This window comes from Mustela nigripes, chromosome 2, assembly GCF_022355385.1.
Source record: "Mustela nigripes isolate SB6536 chromosome 2, MUSNIG.SB6536, whole genome shotgun sequence".
Classification (NCBI taxonomy): domain Eukaryota; kingdom Metazoa; phylum Chordata; class Mammalia; order Carnivora; family Mustelidae; genus Mustela; species Mustela nigripes.
The window spans coordinates 166,425,286-166,445,802 of NC_081558.1; the positions used below are offsets into that span (position 1 = coordinate 166,425,286).

The 20,517-nt window shown below is 36.3% G+C and overlaps 1 protein-coding gene across 4 annotated transcripts in view; it reads left to right on the top strand.

The window, feature by feature from the left end:
* CBLB (Cbl proto-oncogene B) overlaps window positions 1-20,517 on the top strand; it is a 222,869-nt gene that overhangs the window by 175,702 nt on the left and 26,650 nt on the right. The window contains exons 14-17 of one of the 4 annotated variants that reach the window (XM_059392040.1): window positions 9,983-10,129; window positions 13,123-13,220; window positions 13,336-13,467; window positions 16,047-16,187. In XM_059392040.1, coding sequence (XP_059248023.1) covers window positions 9,983-10,129; window positions 13,123-13,220; window positions 13,336-13,467; window positions 16,047-16,187 — 518 coding nt within the window. The remainder of the gene's footprint in view (window positions 1-9,982; window positions 10,130-13,122; window positions 13,221-13,335; window positions 13,468-16,046; window positions 16,188-20,517) is intronic. The other 3 variants (XM_059392041.1, XM_059392042.1, XM_059392039.1) reach the window with 3 other exon arrangements.

Sequence of the window (20,517 nt, forward strand, 5' to 3'; positions counted from 1 at the left end):
GTGGAATGAGAAGCAGAAGTTGTAGTTTCCCTCTTATATATTTAATATTAGATACCTGTTTCTCCTATAAGTTAAAAATAAATTCATAGCATAATCTATTTTATTAATATTTTTGTAGTCCCTCAGTTTGTAAGTACATGGGATTTTATGTTGTCCCCATTTATTCTTGATTTTTCCCTCGGAAGGAGTGCAGTTGCCTTACCCAGAGAAATATTTTAACAATGTAGATTTAACAGCAAATTAGTTTTTGATTTTTGCATGCTGCAAATTAACCATAATTAACAATACAAGTGTTGACTTTTTTTTTACAAGTATTGACTTTTAATGTCACATTTATCTCTAGAGTTTTTTATTCTGACTATATAGGTAGCAGTTCTTTATTGTATAAAATATGGAAACTGTAGGAAAAAAAGAAAATTAATAAATATGTAAATACAAGCATCTGCATACTCAAAATATCAACATCCAGAGTTTTAACATTTTGACTTTTTTTTAGATTTTTTTTACATGATTTACATTATATTGTAGAGATAATGTCATGCCCTTCTTTGTTACTTAACATTTTAATAAGCACTTGTCTTAATCATTTATGGGCTGTATTATTATAAAACCAGCATGGAATTCTGAAATGAACATTAAAATAATCAGATGTGACTCCAGCATATTAAGTATTTGTCTATCCCTGAACAAGGTAACTTCTCAAGCCTTCACTTTCTCCATCTGATAAATGAAGGGGTTGTTTATCTTAAACGATCTCCAAAATCAACTTTTGAGCTTCAACTTTTTGGGTTCTGTGCAATATGTTTTTTAAGGGGTGCTCATCTATAATGTTAATTATGTGTGAAACATTTGGCAACTTAAGTGTGCATTTGTAGTTGGCTGTTTGCATCTCTTTGCTGAAGCCAGTATGAGTTGGATTACTGCTCTAGTTTTGTTTGGTTTTGTTTTTTATGTTTGGTCTACTTGGGCCTCATTAAAATATATAACCAGAGTCCAATGAGTATGGACCGTTAGCACTAGAGGGGCATAGAACAGAGGTCTCAGCAAATAGGAATGAAATTGGGATGTTGGATGTTCAAGTACCTAATTCCATGTTAGACTCTCTCTGCATGTTTCAAAATCAGCCCAAAGCAAAATCACAAATTATTACCTAACGTAGATTTATAGTTCTCACAAATGTTGAAAATCCTAGTGTTGAATTCAGTAAAGTCACAGCTAGCATTTACATTTTTTTAAATGTACATTGTGTTGTTATAAATATTTACTAAAGCGTAAGTGTTAAATTATTTGATGTTACCATGATTCCCATTTACTTGATATAAGAGGCTACTGTCTGATAGTGTTACTTTCTTATGAAACTGTATGTTTGCAGTTATGTCACTTTTATTGTATAACTTGAGACCTAGAAGAATATAGAATTTATTTTTTTAAAAAAATGTTCTGTTGAAGCAAGCTGAAACTGTACTAGTGTACATAGTGTACTAGTGTACATATTTTTTTCTTAAATAGTTTTTCCAAATGGTTTCTATTTAACATCATTGATATTTAGCTATAAGTGTAAAATTTTAAATAAAAGCTTAAAGCATGGGTACTTATTATTTTCTAGGGGAGAGTGGAAAAATCCTATGTGGGTTATTTTTACTTTGTAGTGTAAATTTTTACTAAACTATCTTTGTCTTGAAATAATTTGACTAGAGTTGAATAAAGTATTCCAGGGTTAAATAGTACACTGCCTTTAAAGCCGAGATGAGAATTTTGGTTTGGTTTTCAGAAAGTTTTGATTGGCATTATGATGTGATACTGATTTGCATTTTTAAAGAATTTTCCTGGCTGCTCTGTGGACAATTGTCTCTAGGACAACAGAAATGAAAGGAGGGAGACCAATGGTGACTGTTGTTGTCATCTGATATAGTAGACCGGTCAGAGATGGTCAGGGCTTTGGAGTCACGGTGATGGAGTTACTGGGTCAGCTTTGGGGCATATTTTGATCCAATGGTACCTGTTAATAACCTGGATATCTGTGAGGTATGATCGTCAATGACAACCCCTACATAGGTTTTTGGCTAAAGAAACAGAGTAAATCAGTGCCACTTTCCAAAGAGGGAGACTGGTAAAGAGCAGATGTGGGAACAGGACAGAGGTGTAAAATTGAGACTTAGGGATCTGCTGAGTTTGGGATGCATATTACACACACACAAAGAAGTTTTGAGGGAACAATTGAACATAACATCTATGCTTAAACTTGTATTATGTTCAGGTGAATATTTCAGTAGGTGCTGTCAAAAGCCAATAAACTTATTACTACATACCAATGCTCAAATTTAGTTTGATAGATAGATTGATGACTATTAAAGTATTAGTTTGAAGTAGACTATACCAGTTACCCCTGAAATGTTAATTGGAGAAAATATGTTTAGAACATTGCTGTAGAGTAAAATTTTAGTAAGCATTGTAGGTTATTACAAAAAAAATCTCCATTTATATGCCAAATTGCAAGGGAAAATAAACTAGAAATGTAGCTTTGTGAATGTCACCTCGACTGCTCCCAGAGAGATCACGCTTCCAAACATCAGTATCTGTGCATGTGAATGCGCATGTGACTGTGATTGTCTTTAAACATTCGCCAGAATGGTCTGTGTATAAGTCAAAGTGTAAAACTATAAAGCTAGATCAATGTGAATGAAATGATCTGGTGAATTCATGGTAGAGGGGGAGGTTTGTTTTGTTTTGCTTTGTTTTTAACTAGGAAGTGGATGACATAGAGAAGAAAAAAGTACTAAGCCACGGGAGAGATTAATACAAATACCGCATCGTCATTTAAAAACACTTAAAGAGCATGAGCTGGATTGGAATTTTTCATTTTGTAGATGGTGCATACCAGGCTTATTACGTGTGCTTAGCATCAAAATAGCAGGAAAACGTGTTCTGTTTTTGCTCACTTGAGGATCTGTATAGACAATATGTACTTCAGTTTTACATGAATCCCTTCTCAGTGATAAGAAATCAGTATTATTGATTTAAATACAAGAAAATGTGGTAGAAAACTTCTTAATGGAAAATTAAGCTGTAATTAAGAGCCATTCTATTTTCTTAATCCTAGCAAGTGAATTGAATATGATTGCTCCTTTATTAGTTTCAGAACCAACTTTCCTCTAGTACCTTAAAATCTTTTAAAGGCTTGCCAAGATACTGCACTTTTTGTTTGTTTTACCTTGAGTAAACGGAAAGGTGCACTATTCCTGAAGACGACAGTCTTCTATAAGTAACAATTGACATGATGCATAGGGGACGGTGGAGAGGGTCCTTCTTTTCAACGTGTCTAGTAGTATTGCTGCGGCATCCTTCTCTTGTTGTGTCGTACAGAATGCTTGATTGGGACCTGCTGATATGACTTAATATTTGAAACTTATACTTAATTTGTAAATCAATGAGATTATGCAAGAAAAAGTGTTCAGTTCTCCTGCAAAGCAGCTTAACCATCCTAACGTAGGTTTTCTGGTGAATCCCTACAACCTACTTGTTGAAACATTGATGAAAAAACAGTTGAGAGTTGCAAGTCTATCATTTTAAACCAGTCTCAACAGAAAAAGCAATAATGTGTGGAAAGTGTACAAAAGATGTATGAATATTATTTTTCTCCTTTTTATTATAGTATTATAATTTCTAAATTCACACAGAATGGCAATCCCTTCTCATCTTTTGTGGAAAGCAATATTTGGTGGATGGCTATAATCTGGACAGAGGGAATGCCACTGATTCCACTAATCTTTAATTTTCTCTGATTAAAAACTATGATGAGAACTGATACAACAGTAGCCCTAGTGGTCTGACCAACCTGTTACTTATAATTTACAAAAAGAACTCATTTATGATCATAAAAAATTAGATAGCCTTAGAAATGTGAGCCATTAGGGCTGCCTGGGTGGCTCAGTTAGTTGAGTGTCTGACTTGATTTTAGCTCAGGTCATGATCTTGGGGTCCTGAGATCGAGCGCACACTTTGGATTCTGTGCTGAGTGTGTGGCCTGCGTGAGACTCTATCCCTTTCCCTCTGTTCCTCCCCCTGCGTACGCTCTCTCTCTCTCCCTCTCTCCATCTCAAAAAAAAAGAAAGGTGAGCCATTGGGTGCTATTTAAATATACAATGTAAAATATATTCCTTATACTGTCTCTTTTTCGTCTAATCTCTCATATATTCTCCATTTCTCCGTGAACATATCAATTCATTGATAAAAAAAACATGTGGGGTTAGAATGAGATTTCATTTTCATATTAAGTGAGGGCCTCTTTGCATATTCCACACATTCAAGCATTTCTCAGTTTCTGTTAAGATTTCTGTCATCTCCTGTAGAATTCAAAAAGTTATTTGAAGGCCACTAAGAATATTCAGCATATTTGTGAAAGATGCTTATCACTAATATTTAAAGTGAGTCAAAGTGAATTCTTAATTTTAAAATGAAAATTTTCCTTGGTTAAAGCATAATTTATGTACAGCAGAATCCAGCTTTGTGAGTTCTAATGCAGGGCCACGCAATTACCGCCACAATCAAGATACAGGACAGTTCCATCACTCCAGAAAGTCCCCTTGTGCCTTATGTCAGTTCCTTTCATCCCAAACCCGTGGAAATTACCCATCTAATTTATGTCCATACAGTTTTGCCTCTTCTAGGAGGTCATGTAAATGGAATCACGTGGTACCTAGTCCTTTGATTCTGGCTTCTTTCTACTTAGTGTAATGCATTTGAGATTCATCCATGTTATCAAGTGTATCAATAGTTTCTTCCTTGTCTTGCACCAGAGCAAGTATTCCATTGTAAGACATACTGGGGCTTGGTTATCCACCTCCATTGAGGGACATTTGGGTTGTTTCTAGTTTTTGGTGATTACGAATGATACCACTTTAAATATCATCGTGAAGTGGTCTATGTATAAGTCGAAGTGTAAAACTATAAAGCTAGATCAACGTGAATGAAATGATCTGAAGTCTTTCATATACAACATATACTGGAAAAGTAGATTCTCAAGAAGAGTATGTGTTTCCTCATACCTTTTTGATTCCTAAAGTGGTTCCCCTAAAAATTTTAGAGGTGGACATTGGTTCTGAATAAGTTAACTTAAAAATACAACTTAAAATTTGTTTCTCCAATTTATATTCAAGTCCATGAAATGCTTATAATTAAAGCTTACAGGAAAGGTTTGTTAAACGTGATAGTATGCCACACCAACTTTTCTTGATGTCCTGAAAGAAACCTCGAAATCAGTATGTATTATAAAACACTCTGATATACTGGGGAAGTTAATATTTTGCGGCATATATGCCATCATTTCAAAGAGAACTTTATTTAGTGTCACCACTTACCAAGGCTATGATTTCTGGGAGTTAAGTATTTTCCCTGTTAGGCTTGTGATAATTAATATAAGAAATATGGACTAATGTATACAGCAGGTTCTGAAGAGTCAGTTTTAAGAAAAGTTATTTTTTAAAACCTTGCCTTCAGATGTGATTAAATAAACCTTCTTACATGTAGAAAACAATATATAAAATAATATATAAATAATATATCAAAATCCTTTTCTAGATTATGAAAGAATCCTGAAAATGATCATTCTTTTCCCCTTAACAGCTTGGTCATCTGTTTCTCCGATAATCACTCATTTTTGTCTAAAAGCTGTGAGTACTCCCCTGGTTACATACCATGCCAGGCCTTTGTTGACCCTTAAGCATTTTGCAGTTCAGGACAGAAATAGATGGCAGGTGTAGGTGAATATATAGAAAACACAACGTCAGTGAAAGAACGTGTACCAAATACATATCATTGAACAAATTAAAGTTGAAAGAAAATTGTTTTGTCAGGCAGTGTCACAGGGGGTTCATAGATGGTGAAAATGAACATTTCTACTTTGCCTTTTTTCTGGAAAAGTTGATGGACTAAGTGAGTTATCAAGAATTGTTCAATTGAAGGAAAGGAAGCACATGGCAATGGTGGTATTAGAGTTATAAGTTACATAAATAAAGCCAGTGGGATACGCAGTTCACCCCTCTGATTATGTGCCTTACACCAAGAATATAAAATGCTGTGGAGGAGTGTGTCTGTGAGTTTGTGTTGAAATGTACAAATCACTAAGAACAGTGTTGGAAAATATATTCTTGGTTTGTTTCAAGTGTACACTTGCAGAAAATGGATGTGTTTCTCACTGAAGGCTCCGATAACTAACGTACAGTGAGTTTAACAAGAGGTGCGGGTTGGGGAGAGAATGGCTGTGCATCTTTGAGAGGATGTGTCCTTGTACATTACCAGCGTATTAACTTCCAAATGACAGCCACAGTGCAAAGCACTCCACTCTGGGTATGATGATAATATAAAGGGAATGAAGTAATGGGTGTTAATGATAAGATGGTTTACTTGCAGCTTTAACTTCGAACCAGCCAAATATAATTTGCTCTGTTTCGTTCCTCTGATATCCTAAACATTTCTCAGAAGCCATATCAATGACTGAAAATTTTCTTGAGTCCCATAAGTTAGGTATTTTCTCCACTGCCAAAACTAAACATACATGATAGCCAATGAAAATTGTGAAACTAATTCTTTTACCACTTATTTAGTGGCAAGTAAAATTGAACCTACTTTTTGAATTAGTTTGTGAAGGGGAAAAAAAAATCCAACATATAACTACAAGAAGTGTAATTATTTACATGAATCGAGATTTCTCTTTTGGTATCTTATATACAAATTCTTTATCTTATTTGCACCTTCTCTTTTTTATAAAATTTCATGTTTTAGAGAAGTTTAGAGTAATTAGAGACTTTATTTTTTTTTAGATTCACAGCAAAATTAAAGCAAAGGTACAGCAGTTTCCCTTATACTGACTACCCCCACACATGCCTCATCTTTCCATCATCAACATCTTCCACCATAGTGGGTACCTTTGTTAAAACGGCTGAACCTGTATTGACACATAATCACCCAAAGTCCATACTGTACATTGCTGTTTTTTATGATAGAAACTGCTTTGATTTTTACCTTCAGAACTAGATAAGATTAGGGACACCTGTGTAGCTCTGTCAGTTAAGCATCTGCCTTCAGCTCAGGTCACGATCCCAGAGTCCTGGGATCAAGTCCAGCATTGGGCTCCTCCTTGCCCAACAAGGAGCCTGCTTCTCCCTCTGCCTGCCATTCCCTCTGCTTGTGCGTGTGCTCTCTCTCTCTCTCTTTCTCTGAAAAATTAATAAAAATATTTAAAAAAACTGTATGAGGTTAATTTGATATAAAAATTTATGCTGAATAAAATATACTGGAGGGAGGGCATTGTGTGGCATCGCTGATTAAACATCCCATTAAGCATCTGACTCTTGGTTTTCAGCTTGGGTCGTGATCTCAGGATTGCGAGCTCTGGCCCGGCATCGGCATCGTGCTCCCTGCTGAGCACAGAGTCTGCTAAAATTTCTCTCTCCCTCGGGGCACATGGGTGGCTCAGTGGGTTAAAGCCTCTGCCTTCTGCTCAGGTCATGATCCCAGGGTCCTAGGATCGAGCCCCATGTTGGGCTCTCTGCTCCGCAAGGAGCCTGCTTCCCCTCCCCTGTCTCTCTGCCTACTTGTGATCTCTCACTCTCTGTCAAATAAATAAAATCTTAAAAAAAAAAATTTTCTCTCTCCCTCTCCTTCTGTCCCTCCCCCATGCACTCTCTCCCTCTGTAAAATAAATAAGATAAATCTTTCAAACAATTTTAAAAATGCATTAGAATGATATTCTTATAAACTGGCTTATTGAAGTAGAATATTATACTGATACAAGAAGTTTGCCTTAAAAACACAAAGAAGAAAAATAAAATTTCATTTTCAAACTTATTAAAATGGTGATAAATGGGATATTTAATCACTTTTTTGGATTTGGATACAAATGCCAGTTGAAGACATTTTCCACTTCTGGATATAATCCACTAAAATCCATTTAAGCTAATAATCTATGTTTAGTAAATTTTAGCAGTAAGCCTTTATTATTCCATAAAGTCTTAGGTAGGCTTTACTTTTAATTTTCTTGAAATATTCCATCTGTTGATTTGCAGCAAAGCAAAAGAGTAGGGGCAGGAGTTACCCAGATGAAATTCTTTATCACTGAAGAGACTCAGTCATGACAGATGTGATTTCAAAAACCGTCCATTCTTGTCTCAATGTGTAGTGCTTCTTTGGGAACTCTTAAATCTTTGGAAGTAACACAACAGGCAGATGGCAGATTTCTGACATTGATTTTGTTGAACATTTGGTTAATACGTCTTTTTCTTTTATACAAGATATGCCTGAATTGCAAAGGAAAGAAGGATTCATTATGAATGAAAGTATATTAGGATATAGAAGGGATGTATATTGTTTCATTTGTCGATAGAACCCATTCCGATCCTTGAGTTAGGTAAATCGATGTCCGTGCTTATAAGACTTCATAGAAAGGTCATGTTTGAAATTCCTACCCCAATACCCATCAGGTCCCCATTTGGCAGTCCACGTACTCCCCGCCTTCGTTTGGAATATACATACCTCTTCTAAGGTTACACCACAGGAGGTGTTGTAACCCTCTGGTCATTAGCTTGGGCTCTGGGCAGTGACGGCAGGCTTTTTGTCACTGTGTCACTGTGCTTTCACCTGACTATAAACTGTCGTTTGAACTTGGAGATTTTTCAAACAAACAAGAATTCAAAAATCAGTACTGAAAAAGTCTTCAAAGACAGGCAAAAATATGCTTTTGAAAAGTCTTAGGAGAGATTTCTCTTTAATCTATGAAGTTTCTTAGGATTCAAATACGAGTAGAAACTTGAAAACATAAACGTTTTTCACAATGTCTTCTTGTAATGGGCACAAAGAAAAGCCCTTAAAATTTTTCTCATTCTAACTAGTGAGAAGAAATCAGAATGAAAAAGTTATTTCAGGGTCGATGGCACATATACCAAAGGGCTTTTGCTCCCTCTACAGAAGGTGCTTCAAAATTGCAGTCACAGACATTTAAAAAACAACAAAAAAAAAAACCTTTAATGAAACCAAGGTTTCACCATGATTAACAAAAGCTTTGGGTTTATATATACCAACAGTGTCTTGCAAATTGGTTGGGTATCAGAAAGTTAGGGTAGGTTCATGTGTTATTACTTTATATTTTTCACTTGCACAATCAAGGATTAGATTAAACTCCATTAGCAATGACTGTGAAAATCAGCCAGGTTTTGTTTCCTTGTTTGGCTTTGTTTTATTTTTTTTATTTACTCTCATGGATGAGTAAAATACTTGAAAATTTCTTTTGGTATTAGGCGATTGTTGTACTCGTCTTTGTTCTTTTTTATTTAGCCAGAGAATTGAAGCCATCAAAATAATGTACTATACCTCAAAGACTTAATAAGTTTGCTTATTATCTACTTCTAATTGTTCCAATCATTTTTAGTTCTTAGTAGTTCTTGGGGAAAAAAATTAACAATTTGAATTGTACTTGAACTTCACAGGAGAAGGAATTCATATAATTGAACTGGATTTTTTTTTTTCAGCTTATAGGTAATATTCACAAGAGACAGAAAGTTTGACCTTTCTATAAAGACTTCGTTAATACATAAAACTACCATGTGTATATACTTATTATCTTAATTTACCCATTTAAGTTAAATTGGAACAAAATGTTAATATTTTAATAGCTTTGGTTTAGATAATTTTACACATTCTCTTTTAACTTCAAGACCTTTCTAATTTGACAGGATACTAGTTTTTCTTACTGTGCCATTTAAAATTATAAGTATGAAAATTCTTTTATTTCCATAGAATCTTAGCAAAAGATTGAAGAATCCTTTTCATCTATATTTAGTAGAAGAACAGTCCTTCTGATGTTAGCCTGTAATTGAAAAATGAATACAAGTGACAAAATGGCTCTTTTGATTTGATTATATCACATCTGACTTGCCTATTCTGAATTGCTATGCTTAAAGCAGACTGGATTTTCTTCCCTCTCTGGTAGGTGTACTGGCCCATTAGCAAATTCCCTTTCAGAGAAAACCAGAGACCCAGTAGAGGAAGATGACGATGAATACAAGATTCCTTCATCCCATCCTGTCTCCCTGAATTCACAACCATCTCATTGCCATAACGTAAAACCTCCTCCTAGGTAAGCATATGGGCAGCATTTTATCACCTCATACCTGCATAAGCATGATCATATGTGGTTTTTGTTTTTAAGCAGCTGAATCACATGTATTTAATTAAAAATCCTTATTTCTTGGTCAAAGCCCCTTCTTCCTATATATGATTTTCTACATTATTTTCAGAGAGTACTAAAAGATGCAGATTTCTCATGAATCAGAAAGTCATTTAGCTAAATTAATTGACTAGTAAATCTAATGGAACATTTTGTTGCTCTTCTCTCACCCTGCCCCCCAAAAACACGTCATAGCCTAATAAGGCTTTGCTGTATATTACCTATTGTGGCGATTAATTCATCCATTTTCAATACACTATTTTTGGTGCATTCTATCAGTTCTAAGCCCATATCTCACGAAGAAAATCAGTGCTCAGACACTAAAGTATTACTGAACCTTCCTTAGGATTTTTTTCATTTCACTAGTATATATTCATTTCCCTTCTTGATATGCTACCTACTTTTACTCGTCAGATCTTAAAGTAAAAAGAAAAAAAAAAGTATTTCCCTTAGCTATTTTTTTTTTAAATCAGAAACTATTTTACTTTTCCTTAGATTGAATAAGATTGTGAGAAATAGCATCTTTTTTTTTTCTTCTTGTCAGTTGTTTGTTCTCCTCATAACGGAGGCATCCTTGGTCTTTGAAGTGGCAGCCCCACTGAGGTATATAACAGTTATTAAAAATGGGTGGCCTATATTGAAATATTAGTAGGTGCTTAAGTAGAAGGGTGATTCTTCCCTTCATAATTGATTTAGTCATCTGTAATCTCAAGTATTTTTCTTTTCTCTCATCTGACTTACGTGAGGTACTCAGTAAGTCAAATCCCGGTTTTAAAACTTTCTTTGTGAGTTTACTGCCTTTGTGAGATGGAATCCCTGGAGCGATGCTCAGCACATAGTGTAGGGGTCGACCGTGGATAGTGGCCCAGCCTTCCTGCCTTCCAGCAGCTCTTGATTGAGGCTAGAACTGCCCAGCACTTCAGCCATCTCTGCCATCTCTACTTTGTGTGCTATTTCCTTTTCAAGGTCAGGTCAATCAGTGGAAAGCATTTTATGAGTGAAGTGTTTCCTTCTTTACAGATGAAAGATCCAAAAAATGTTTTAGTGCCTTTCTTTGAGTATCACATGGAGGTGAAAATGCAATACTTGGAAAAGAGGAGCAAATCTTCATTTTCACCAGAGAGCTGTCTACATGAGTGATCCTGGTTAGAATTATCAACACTCTGTAGTATTCTTCACCGGAATTACTAACATTCTGCATCTAGGGCTTCAGATTTCACAACAAGAAAACCAAAGCATTTCTTGCTAATCAGTGGTGTCTAAGACATTTGTTGATAAAACGGTATCATTGAGAAGATAAATAACTGCGAGGCAATTTGTTGTATCAGAAGAACCAAATGTCTACTACTCTTTATAGAGAGGGAAGTTATTCCTTCACATCAAATACAAATTGTCACAATTTTTAGTCCTTTTGGCCCTGACAAATGGATAGTAATTTTTAAAGACTGAAATAAGATGAGCTTTTTTGGTTTCCTTGGGATTTCATTTTTTTTTTCCCATTGCTGAAGAAATGAGAGGTATAATTTAAATGCTTTAAATTTTAATTGTCAGATCATATTGGATGAGATTTTTGGTGGCAGGCTTCCCAAATCCTGAAAATAAATTTGAATTATGACCACCATTACTATCTTCCTATTGTTACAGAGAAGTAATAAATGTTGATAATCCCTAAACTTAATTGGAGTGGATTTTTTATCTAATTTGTTCTCGAAAGCCGATGGATGAAGTAACTTATGTCCTCCACAGAGCACTCGTTAAGCTTAAACATTTCCTTTCCCAATACGTTTTCCCCCTTTGGAACATCAGAAGAAATAAATTGTCAATATGTGGAAAGAGTTAAAAAGTAGATGAATAATTCAATTCAGTTTCAGTAAAAATCCCATCATTATTATGAAAATTCAATACATGATAACTATTTTTAAATGAACCATCTCTGGCCCCTGAAACAGACGTGGCCACCAGAGAGAATGGAAATGAATTTCAGATGAAGCGCTCTTGCAGTAACTATTTAAATGTCCACTATCTCCTCGATTATGTATGTACTTTTACTATGCCCCAAGAATTTAGAGTAAACCAGAGTAAAGAAAAATATAAACTCTGCTTCCTATAGCTTTTTGTGAACAGAATAACTTGGTGAGCAGAGAGTTCATTGTTACACAGCTATATTCTCAAGACAAAATGTGCTTTGTACTTTCTCTTCCTGCTATCTTCTAATACCCCAGTTTTGTCCATTATGCAAATGGTAGGATTCCAGTATATTAATACAAACAATAAAAATACTTTTTAAATAAGTATTATCCTTTGCAGACAAACAGATTAAAATGTTTGTTGTATACCCAAGGCCTTTGCCAAAGTCTGTTCTCTACAGCTATCCGAAGTGCTAGGAGTTTCGGTCATAGCAGTAGTGAAATTCTAACATAGACTCTAGGTCTTCAAATATGCCGATCAGAATTTTAATGAAATTTCAGAACATTTAATAATTCTTCTTTGATGGGCTCTAGTTTACTATAAGGAAAGCTTAAATTACAGAAATACTATGTTACATACCATCAACAAATAAGTCATTGGGACTATTACATATTTATTTTAGCCTTACTACATGTTTTACTGCAAAAACTTGACAAGGTATCATTGAACTTGTCCAAATATATGTTAATTTTCACAGATTTGTTTAGCTTATCAGTAATTTTTGTGGCCTTTGTAATTCTTGATTTCACTTTAAAAAAAGATTGTTTTCCATAAGATATTTACTTCTTCTTTGTAAAAATTTCCAAAAAAGGAAATTATATTTAATTTCAAGCTTTAGCATATGAGCAGGATTCCTAGTTCCTATCACCCTCCAAATTACTTTTAAAAAGAAAATAGTTTTCCTTATGATTTTTGTCCTTTGATCTCCGCCTTAGGTCTTGTGATAATGGTCACTGTATATTGAATGGAACCCATGGTACATCTTCAGAGATGAAGAAATCAAACATCCCTGAATTAGGCATATATTTAAAGGGTATGTATAAAACGTATTCTCTTTGTGTTCTACATCTTAATGGTCAGAATTTAAAGGCAAAATTCCATGCCATTGTTGTACTGAAAATACATTAAGATTTTGTGTTATCCTCTAGGAGATGTTTTTGACTCAGCCTCTGATCCAGTGCCATTACCACCTGCCAGGCCTCCAACTCGGGACAATCCAAAGCATGGTTCTTCACTCAACAGGACACCCTCTGATTATGATCTTCTCATCCCTCCATTAGGTTGAAACCTTTAAAACAATTTTCAAACAAGTCACCCTGCCTTTTCTTTCAGTTAATATCTGAATTACCAGATTTCAGTGTAACACAGACTTACAAGGGTATGAATTTGTCTGAATTAGAATGGCTTCTCTAGGTAGTGGTGGCTCTCGGGTTCATTCCATTTACATAATTGAAGCAGTGGTGTACAGGGCTGCCCATCAATCTGCATTTTATCAAGTCCTCTCTTCACTTACTAAATGCAGTCTAAAAACCTGTGAGAGCATCCTTTCTTCCCCTGAGCCCTTGTGTTCTAGTAGACCTGAAGTGCTCATCTGAGATTTTCTTGAAGTACAATTCCTAATGAATGTGTACTTACTCTTTCTTTCAGCATAACATGGCCCCTTTCCACTTACTTAGCTAATTACATTATGGGAAATTAAATATTCTATTGTAAAGAACTGTCTTATAATCACTGCAATTACACATACAGAGAATCTCCGTCTTCTTGGTTTGAATTTTGATAAAAAGTGTGTGTGTGTACATGTGTGTGTGCATGTGTGGAGGTACACGTGTATGTAAAAGCTGGCTGGTGCTGGTATCTGTGTTTATTAAATCTAGGTAGGAAGCTTCTCACCCTGTTTCTAGAGGAAGACAGAATCTCCGCACACCTTCAGGCTTCACAGTAACAAGTCACCATAACATAACGTCTGATGAAGGTCCATCTATAAGCTTTCCTGAATCGATTGCTAGACACCCAGAACTGTCAAATGACCCTTTTGATGTCTTCCCAACACCATCACCTCGTGTTTCTAGTTGTGTAATTGCAGTGTCTTTGGCTCCCGCGCCTTCCGTGCTCAGTGCTTCATTCCCACCTACGTCAATTACAGGCAACTGCTAACTTCTTTACCTATGGGGTGTTCCTGTTTTGTTTTGGTTTTTCCTCCCTCCCACTTCTTCCTGCGTGCCGGTTTTTGACTTGTTACCCAAGTCTAAATGACCTAGATCAGCATTTTCCAGTGGAACTTTATGTGGTGATGTAAAGAATCTATACATTCACCTGTGCGACTGTGGAGGGAACTGACTTTTAATTTGAACGAAGCAGCCGTATACGGACGGTGACTACCGAATCAGACAATGCAGATCAGTGCTCCAGCCTGTCTTTGTAACTCAACCTTCCTCTCGCTCTTCACACACATCTCATGCTTTATTAATACTCTTTATGCTATTCCCTCTGTCTGGAAGACACCGTCCTTGCATTTAATGAGTAAATGTTTTTGAGCCTCTGATAGCCAGGCCTCTCTGTTCTTGTAACACCTGGCTGAATACCGCTTTCTACTTTTCCTGTCCCCCTGACAATGCAGAGCTCTCTCTGTGAGACCTGAGACCCTCTCACCTGTGAATCATACCTCTTTGTGAGTTTTTCTTAGATCTTCTTGTGGAATCTAAGCTCCTTGCATCAGGGCCTTGTGATTTTGATCTTCACATTACCCATGTGCCTAGCATGGTACCTGACATTTAGGGGCTGAAAAAAAAGATTTGGATGAATAAGATAATGAGTGTAGCAGATCGCTGAAGGTTGGAAGGATAGCAAAGCTCTCTTCCCCCCTCCCCATACCTTCAAATATTTTAAGTTAGGAAAAGACTTATGATCATTAGAGAAAATACTTTGAATATGTTTTGTAAGGCAAGTTAGATGGATGATAAAAACTATTTCTCTCTAAAATATACCTTTGGCTTAAGTCAATAAATTTAAATACATGAATTTTTATTATTGGAATATGTAGGTGTTTGCTTATACCCCGTTTTATTCACAGAGTATTTGAGATTACTTACAAAAATACATACATTGCAGTTTTATTGTTTTAAAGAATTGAGATGGGGAAAATATGAGTAGAGTAGTAAGATGTGGCAAGGGAAAATAAGTAGACATAAAAGCATGCTACAATATTCTGTAGTTACTAAAGCTGGGAAATATGCAAATATAAGTAGTTTGGGGACCACAGGAGAGAGTTCTGTATTTAACTGTTCCTCTTTAGAGATATCTGATAAATAGAAAAATACATTCCTCTACTATAGGTACATTTTCTGTATTTTGACAATGAAATATATGGAACATTAGTTTAAATGAATTAAAATCCTGAAGAATAAAGTTTAAAAGATAATCTATTCTGTGACATTAAATTTCTTGTGCACAGTGTGATTTTCTAGTAAGAGGCTGTGAACTCTTATTGTTACATAAGAAGTTCTGTTTTGATGGTATGACCTATAATAATTTTTAGTTCAAACTTCGTGTCTTAACATGATAAAGGTTACAAGTAGATAATAAGCTCTTTCACAACCTGCAGTGGTGCTTTTTACCAGAAAGGCCTAGGAGTTTGAAAAGTTAGCACATGTACATGTGTGTTTGTGTGCCTATGTTTCTCTTCAGACACTCCCAGAAAATAAGCAGCTTTCGTTCTCAAAGCTGGTAAACTGCGAGATAAACCCTGCAGGTGAAGTTCTTTATGAGCAGCAAGAGAAAATCAATCATAACTTTGGCCCGATGCTGTGTTTTCATTAATGAAGTTCTGCTGTTGATATTGACCTTTCTTCAAATGCAGGTGAAGATGCTTTTGATGCCCTCCCCCCATCCCTCCCACCTCCCCCACCTCCCGCAAGGCACAGCCTCATTGAACACTCAAAACCTCCCGGCTCCAACAGCCGACCATCCTCAGGACAGGACCTTTTCCTTCTTCCTTCAGGTAAGAGGGGAAAAGCCAAAGAAAACTTTTCACCTAAAGCAAGAATATTTCTAGGATCGTACTGTCCAATAAACATCAGTAATGTACCATTTTCTAACTCTCTAGCAGGAAAATCTGGGTAGGAAATACCAGCAGTTGTGTAGCTTTGCTTGTCAACTGGTTGATTTAATGCAAAGGATTACAAAAATGTTAGAAGCAGTCGGAGTCATAGGTGCTGTAGAACTCGTCCAATCCATATAACATCCTTGTTCCACAGAAGGCATCCCTGAGACCCGAAAGGGCTCCATGGTTGGGCGAGTAGTGATGAGGACAGAATTCAGACTCTCCCGATCCTGAGTGTCGTATTTTTTTCCTAGTAAGTTTTAATTTTACTGGCTATGGCTTTGGGTCATAATTGTATTCAAAAATGTAATGTTTTGGTAAATTGCTTTATTGCAACAACAGTAGATAAGTTTTTCTGAAATATCTGCATTTTATTGTTACCCTCGTTATTAATATCTTAACACAAATTATTGTTTTTCATGGAAAAATTAAAACATAACTCTTTTTTTTAGCCTTTAAAGTGAGGAATAGAAATAAAAACAAAGAGACTTATCATAAGCCATCCACTCCACTAGTCAGAACTGTCAGAAAAAAATAATCAGTTACATTGAATCTACTGATATTAACTATTCTGATCTGTCATGTTGGTGAGACTGTGAACAGTGCTCAGAAACCTTTGTCTCAATTTGGTTTGGATAAACATAGGGTAAAAATTTTCTTTTTAAGAATGACCTGACATTTTTATATTAAATAAATTTGAAAAATTTTTATAAGTGCTTAGTTTGACCTTGGGCTGCCTTTGTGTCTCAGTGAAAACTTGGGAAACTTAGCCATTATCATTCACCTTTAGTATTCATGTTCCTAGATTTTTTTTCCATTCAGTTTAATAACTTATAAGATTTGAGGTGATTTATGGATGAGACACACAAATTATACACCTATAACTTGGAATAGGTAGCTTCAGCTTCTAAAAGAGATTCATTTTTTAAGATATAATTTTGAATTTAGTTTTTCATCAGTAAATATTGATTGAATTGCCCTCTGTGTCACACACACTATGAGATGCCTCGCTCCCCTCCTGGCATCCATGAATTCACTGGATACTACCAATCAAAGAGTGAGGGCCATACCCCTTCTAATCCAAGGAGAAAGCATGGTAACTATTGGGCTCCTAGGAGTGGCAGGATGACTCAGTTGGTTTAGCATCTGCCTTCCATTCAGGTTATGATCCCAGAGTCCTGGGATCGAGTCTCCTATCATATCTTGTATCTCAGGCTCCCTGCTCAGTGGGGAGTCTGCTTCTCCCTCTGACCCTCGCCCCTCTCCTTGGCTCTCTCTCTCTCAGGTAAATAAATAAAATCTTAACAACAACAACAACAAAAAAAACTATTAGGCTCCTATTCATTCTTATAAACACCAATGACATTTGCTATCTTTTTCACTTATTCAAATCTTTGTTTTATACAAGGATTTTAACATTAAAAAAAAAGTCACTCTAAACCTTAGTTAACCTTTCCCAAGGCTGACTTCTGTGTAAGTCTCTGGTCAGATTCCTACAAGGTACCTATCACCTTTTATTTATGTGATTTAAGCCCTATTAAATAAAAACCAACGTAGTGCCTTCTTTTTAAAATTAAGTCAAGCTTTCCAGGAGTTGGCAGAGAACATTTTACACAAATACACACGTTTACCTGTTTTTAACCAAAAGAGTTAATTGTAAAATGTTTTAGTTATAATTTTATTCTTTATTGTGCTTTACATTTAAAAACTTCATAAAAATAGTATTGATATTACTTAAAAGATTACAAAATGAAAATGCCCCTTTTATTAGATAAAGTTGTATAAACCATTTTATTTTATATAGAGGTTTTGCTTGTTTTGTTTTTACTTGGCTGCAGGCAGCTCAGCAACAGTCATCCTTGACTTATAAAATGAGGCTTGTATGGGGCCAAGGTGTTTCATTGCGACCCGCTGACTGTCTCTTGGCCTCCTTTTGTACATGTGGGGAGTCTAATTCCATTCTCCATAATGTTGACATCTCTTGATAATAAATACTTCTAAGAAAAAAAAATAGTAACTTCTTTTCCTCTTCCAGCCTTTCTTATCAATAACGTGACAAACTTCTAGTCTGTTGCCAGATCCTATATGAGATCCATTGAGACAATTGCCTTTTTTTTTTAATGTTTTTATTTATTTATTTATTTATTTATTTATTTGTCAGAGAGAGCACACAAGCAGGCAGAGTGGCAGGCAGAGGTGGGGAGAGAGAAGCAGGCTCCCTGCTGAACAAAGAGCCCGATGCAGGACTCCATCCCGGGACCCTGGGATCATGACCTGAGCGGAAGGCAGCGGCTTAACCCACTGAGGTGTTAAAAGACAACTGCTTTTAATCAAGTCTATTTATATTTTATTAAAGCATAATTAACATACAGTGTTACACTGTATCAGGTATACAGCATATCGATTCAGTAATTCTATATGCTGCTCAGTGTTGCCCAAAATAAATGTAGTCACCTCTCTCACCATACAGTGTTGTAGTGTTATTGACTCTATTCCCTACGCTGTACTTTGAGTCTCCGTGATTTATTTTATACCTGGAAATTTGTACTCTCTTAATCTCCTTGACCCACATATGTTAGATCTCCTCCTTTTCAAAGAACTATTTTAATTCTTCTTACATACTAATAGAACATGAAGGTTTCTTTTGACCCATAAATAAATATTTAAGTATCATTTTGCAAACGATTTAATACATTATGCATCCAAAGTAGAAGATTTGTGGCCTTTCTTCACTCTTTTTTCAGGGAACTTCATTAAAGAACTCTCTATAAATGATAAATGAAAGTTTGACTCGCTAGTTGTAGAGCCATAAAGGAGAAGTAGAGGGGACCGCTGTGTTTAAGGCAACTGCATGAGTTTTGTACAGCTGTTGCTTTCCCTGTTGTTCATTCGGGAAGATTTTAGTCTAGTATAACGGTAAACCTCTACTGGGCATGTTTGAGATTATGATTTCCTTAATGAAATAATTGTCCCTACTTGAAGACAAAAGATAGATGTCTTAAAAAAAAAAAGAGAGAGAGAGAGAGAGAGAGAGAGATTGCTTTTCTCTCGGTGTTGTGTTAAACCCCTGATCAAACCTCTCTCTTTATTCCCAGCATTTAGTGCCCTTGCACACTTGAGTCAGCTTCACCTTTCCAGCCTTCTAAGCCCACTGACTTCTGTGTAGCAACAGTTTTCAAACTGCAGGGTCCTGTGTTTCTGCGAAGGAGCCTCCGGACTCCTGCAGGACGATGGGAGCAAACAAAGCAGGGGCACGGCTCTGATGCTGCTTTTATCTGTTTTCCGCTTTCAGCCTGCATGCAAGATTTCTTTCAGCAAATAGTCATGCCCACTGCTGTGCCTGAGCATCTATTCCGGATGGGCTAGTCCTATCCTAACAAAACCTGAAGAATCTTCAAAAAAAGGCTTTATACTTTGCTAGCGTATCTGTGCCTTTGTTCAGATTACAAAAGGACACTTCTTTTGTGCCAGTGGGTTGAAAGCGGCCCCCATCCTATCCCCTTGTGCCAGGGCCAGTGCTCCAGGAACAAAGCCAAAGCTGTATTACAGTCTGCTCATTCCCATAGCTGCATGTCTTTGTGCAGTGCACAAAATACACAACATATCCAGCAGCCCTCATTGAACCTTGCTTCCACTATTATTCTAACCTGGAATCTCTTTTGAATTCCTTATCCGATCTCAAGTCACAATTCAACTCAAAAAGCTAAAACATTTGACTTGATTACAGTTAAATGAATATTTTCCAGTTCCATCCAAAAATGCAAGGTCATAAGTAAAATAGGATATTTAGGTCATTAGCAAGAGTTACTGAAGAGGATTTGAGTGGTTTAGCAAGAGTTACTGAAGAGGATTTGAGTGGTTGTGTTAACTGTGACCTTTATGAACCACCATCACCATGTGGCTACCAAGGGAGCTCCTGCCATCTGAAGTTTGCACTCAGAGTTCAGACCCGAGGAGGAGTGAGGGGAGGTCTGTGCTCAGCTGGCCTGGAGACCGCTGTGGTGAGATGTTGAAGGACTGACGGGCTAGAGCAGTGGTGGGTTCTCAGATTGTAGTCTGTAAACCAGCCCCATCAGTGTCACTGGGGGGTTTACCTAAGATTACACTTCTTAAGCTCCACAGAGCACTTACTGAATCAGAAATTCTGGGAGTTGGGCCCAGTAATCTTCACACAAGCCTTCTGGGGGACTGTGAGGCATGCTCAATTTTGAGAAATACCGAGTTGGGG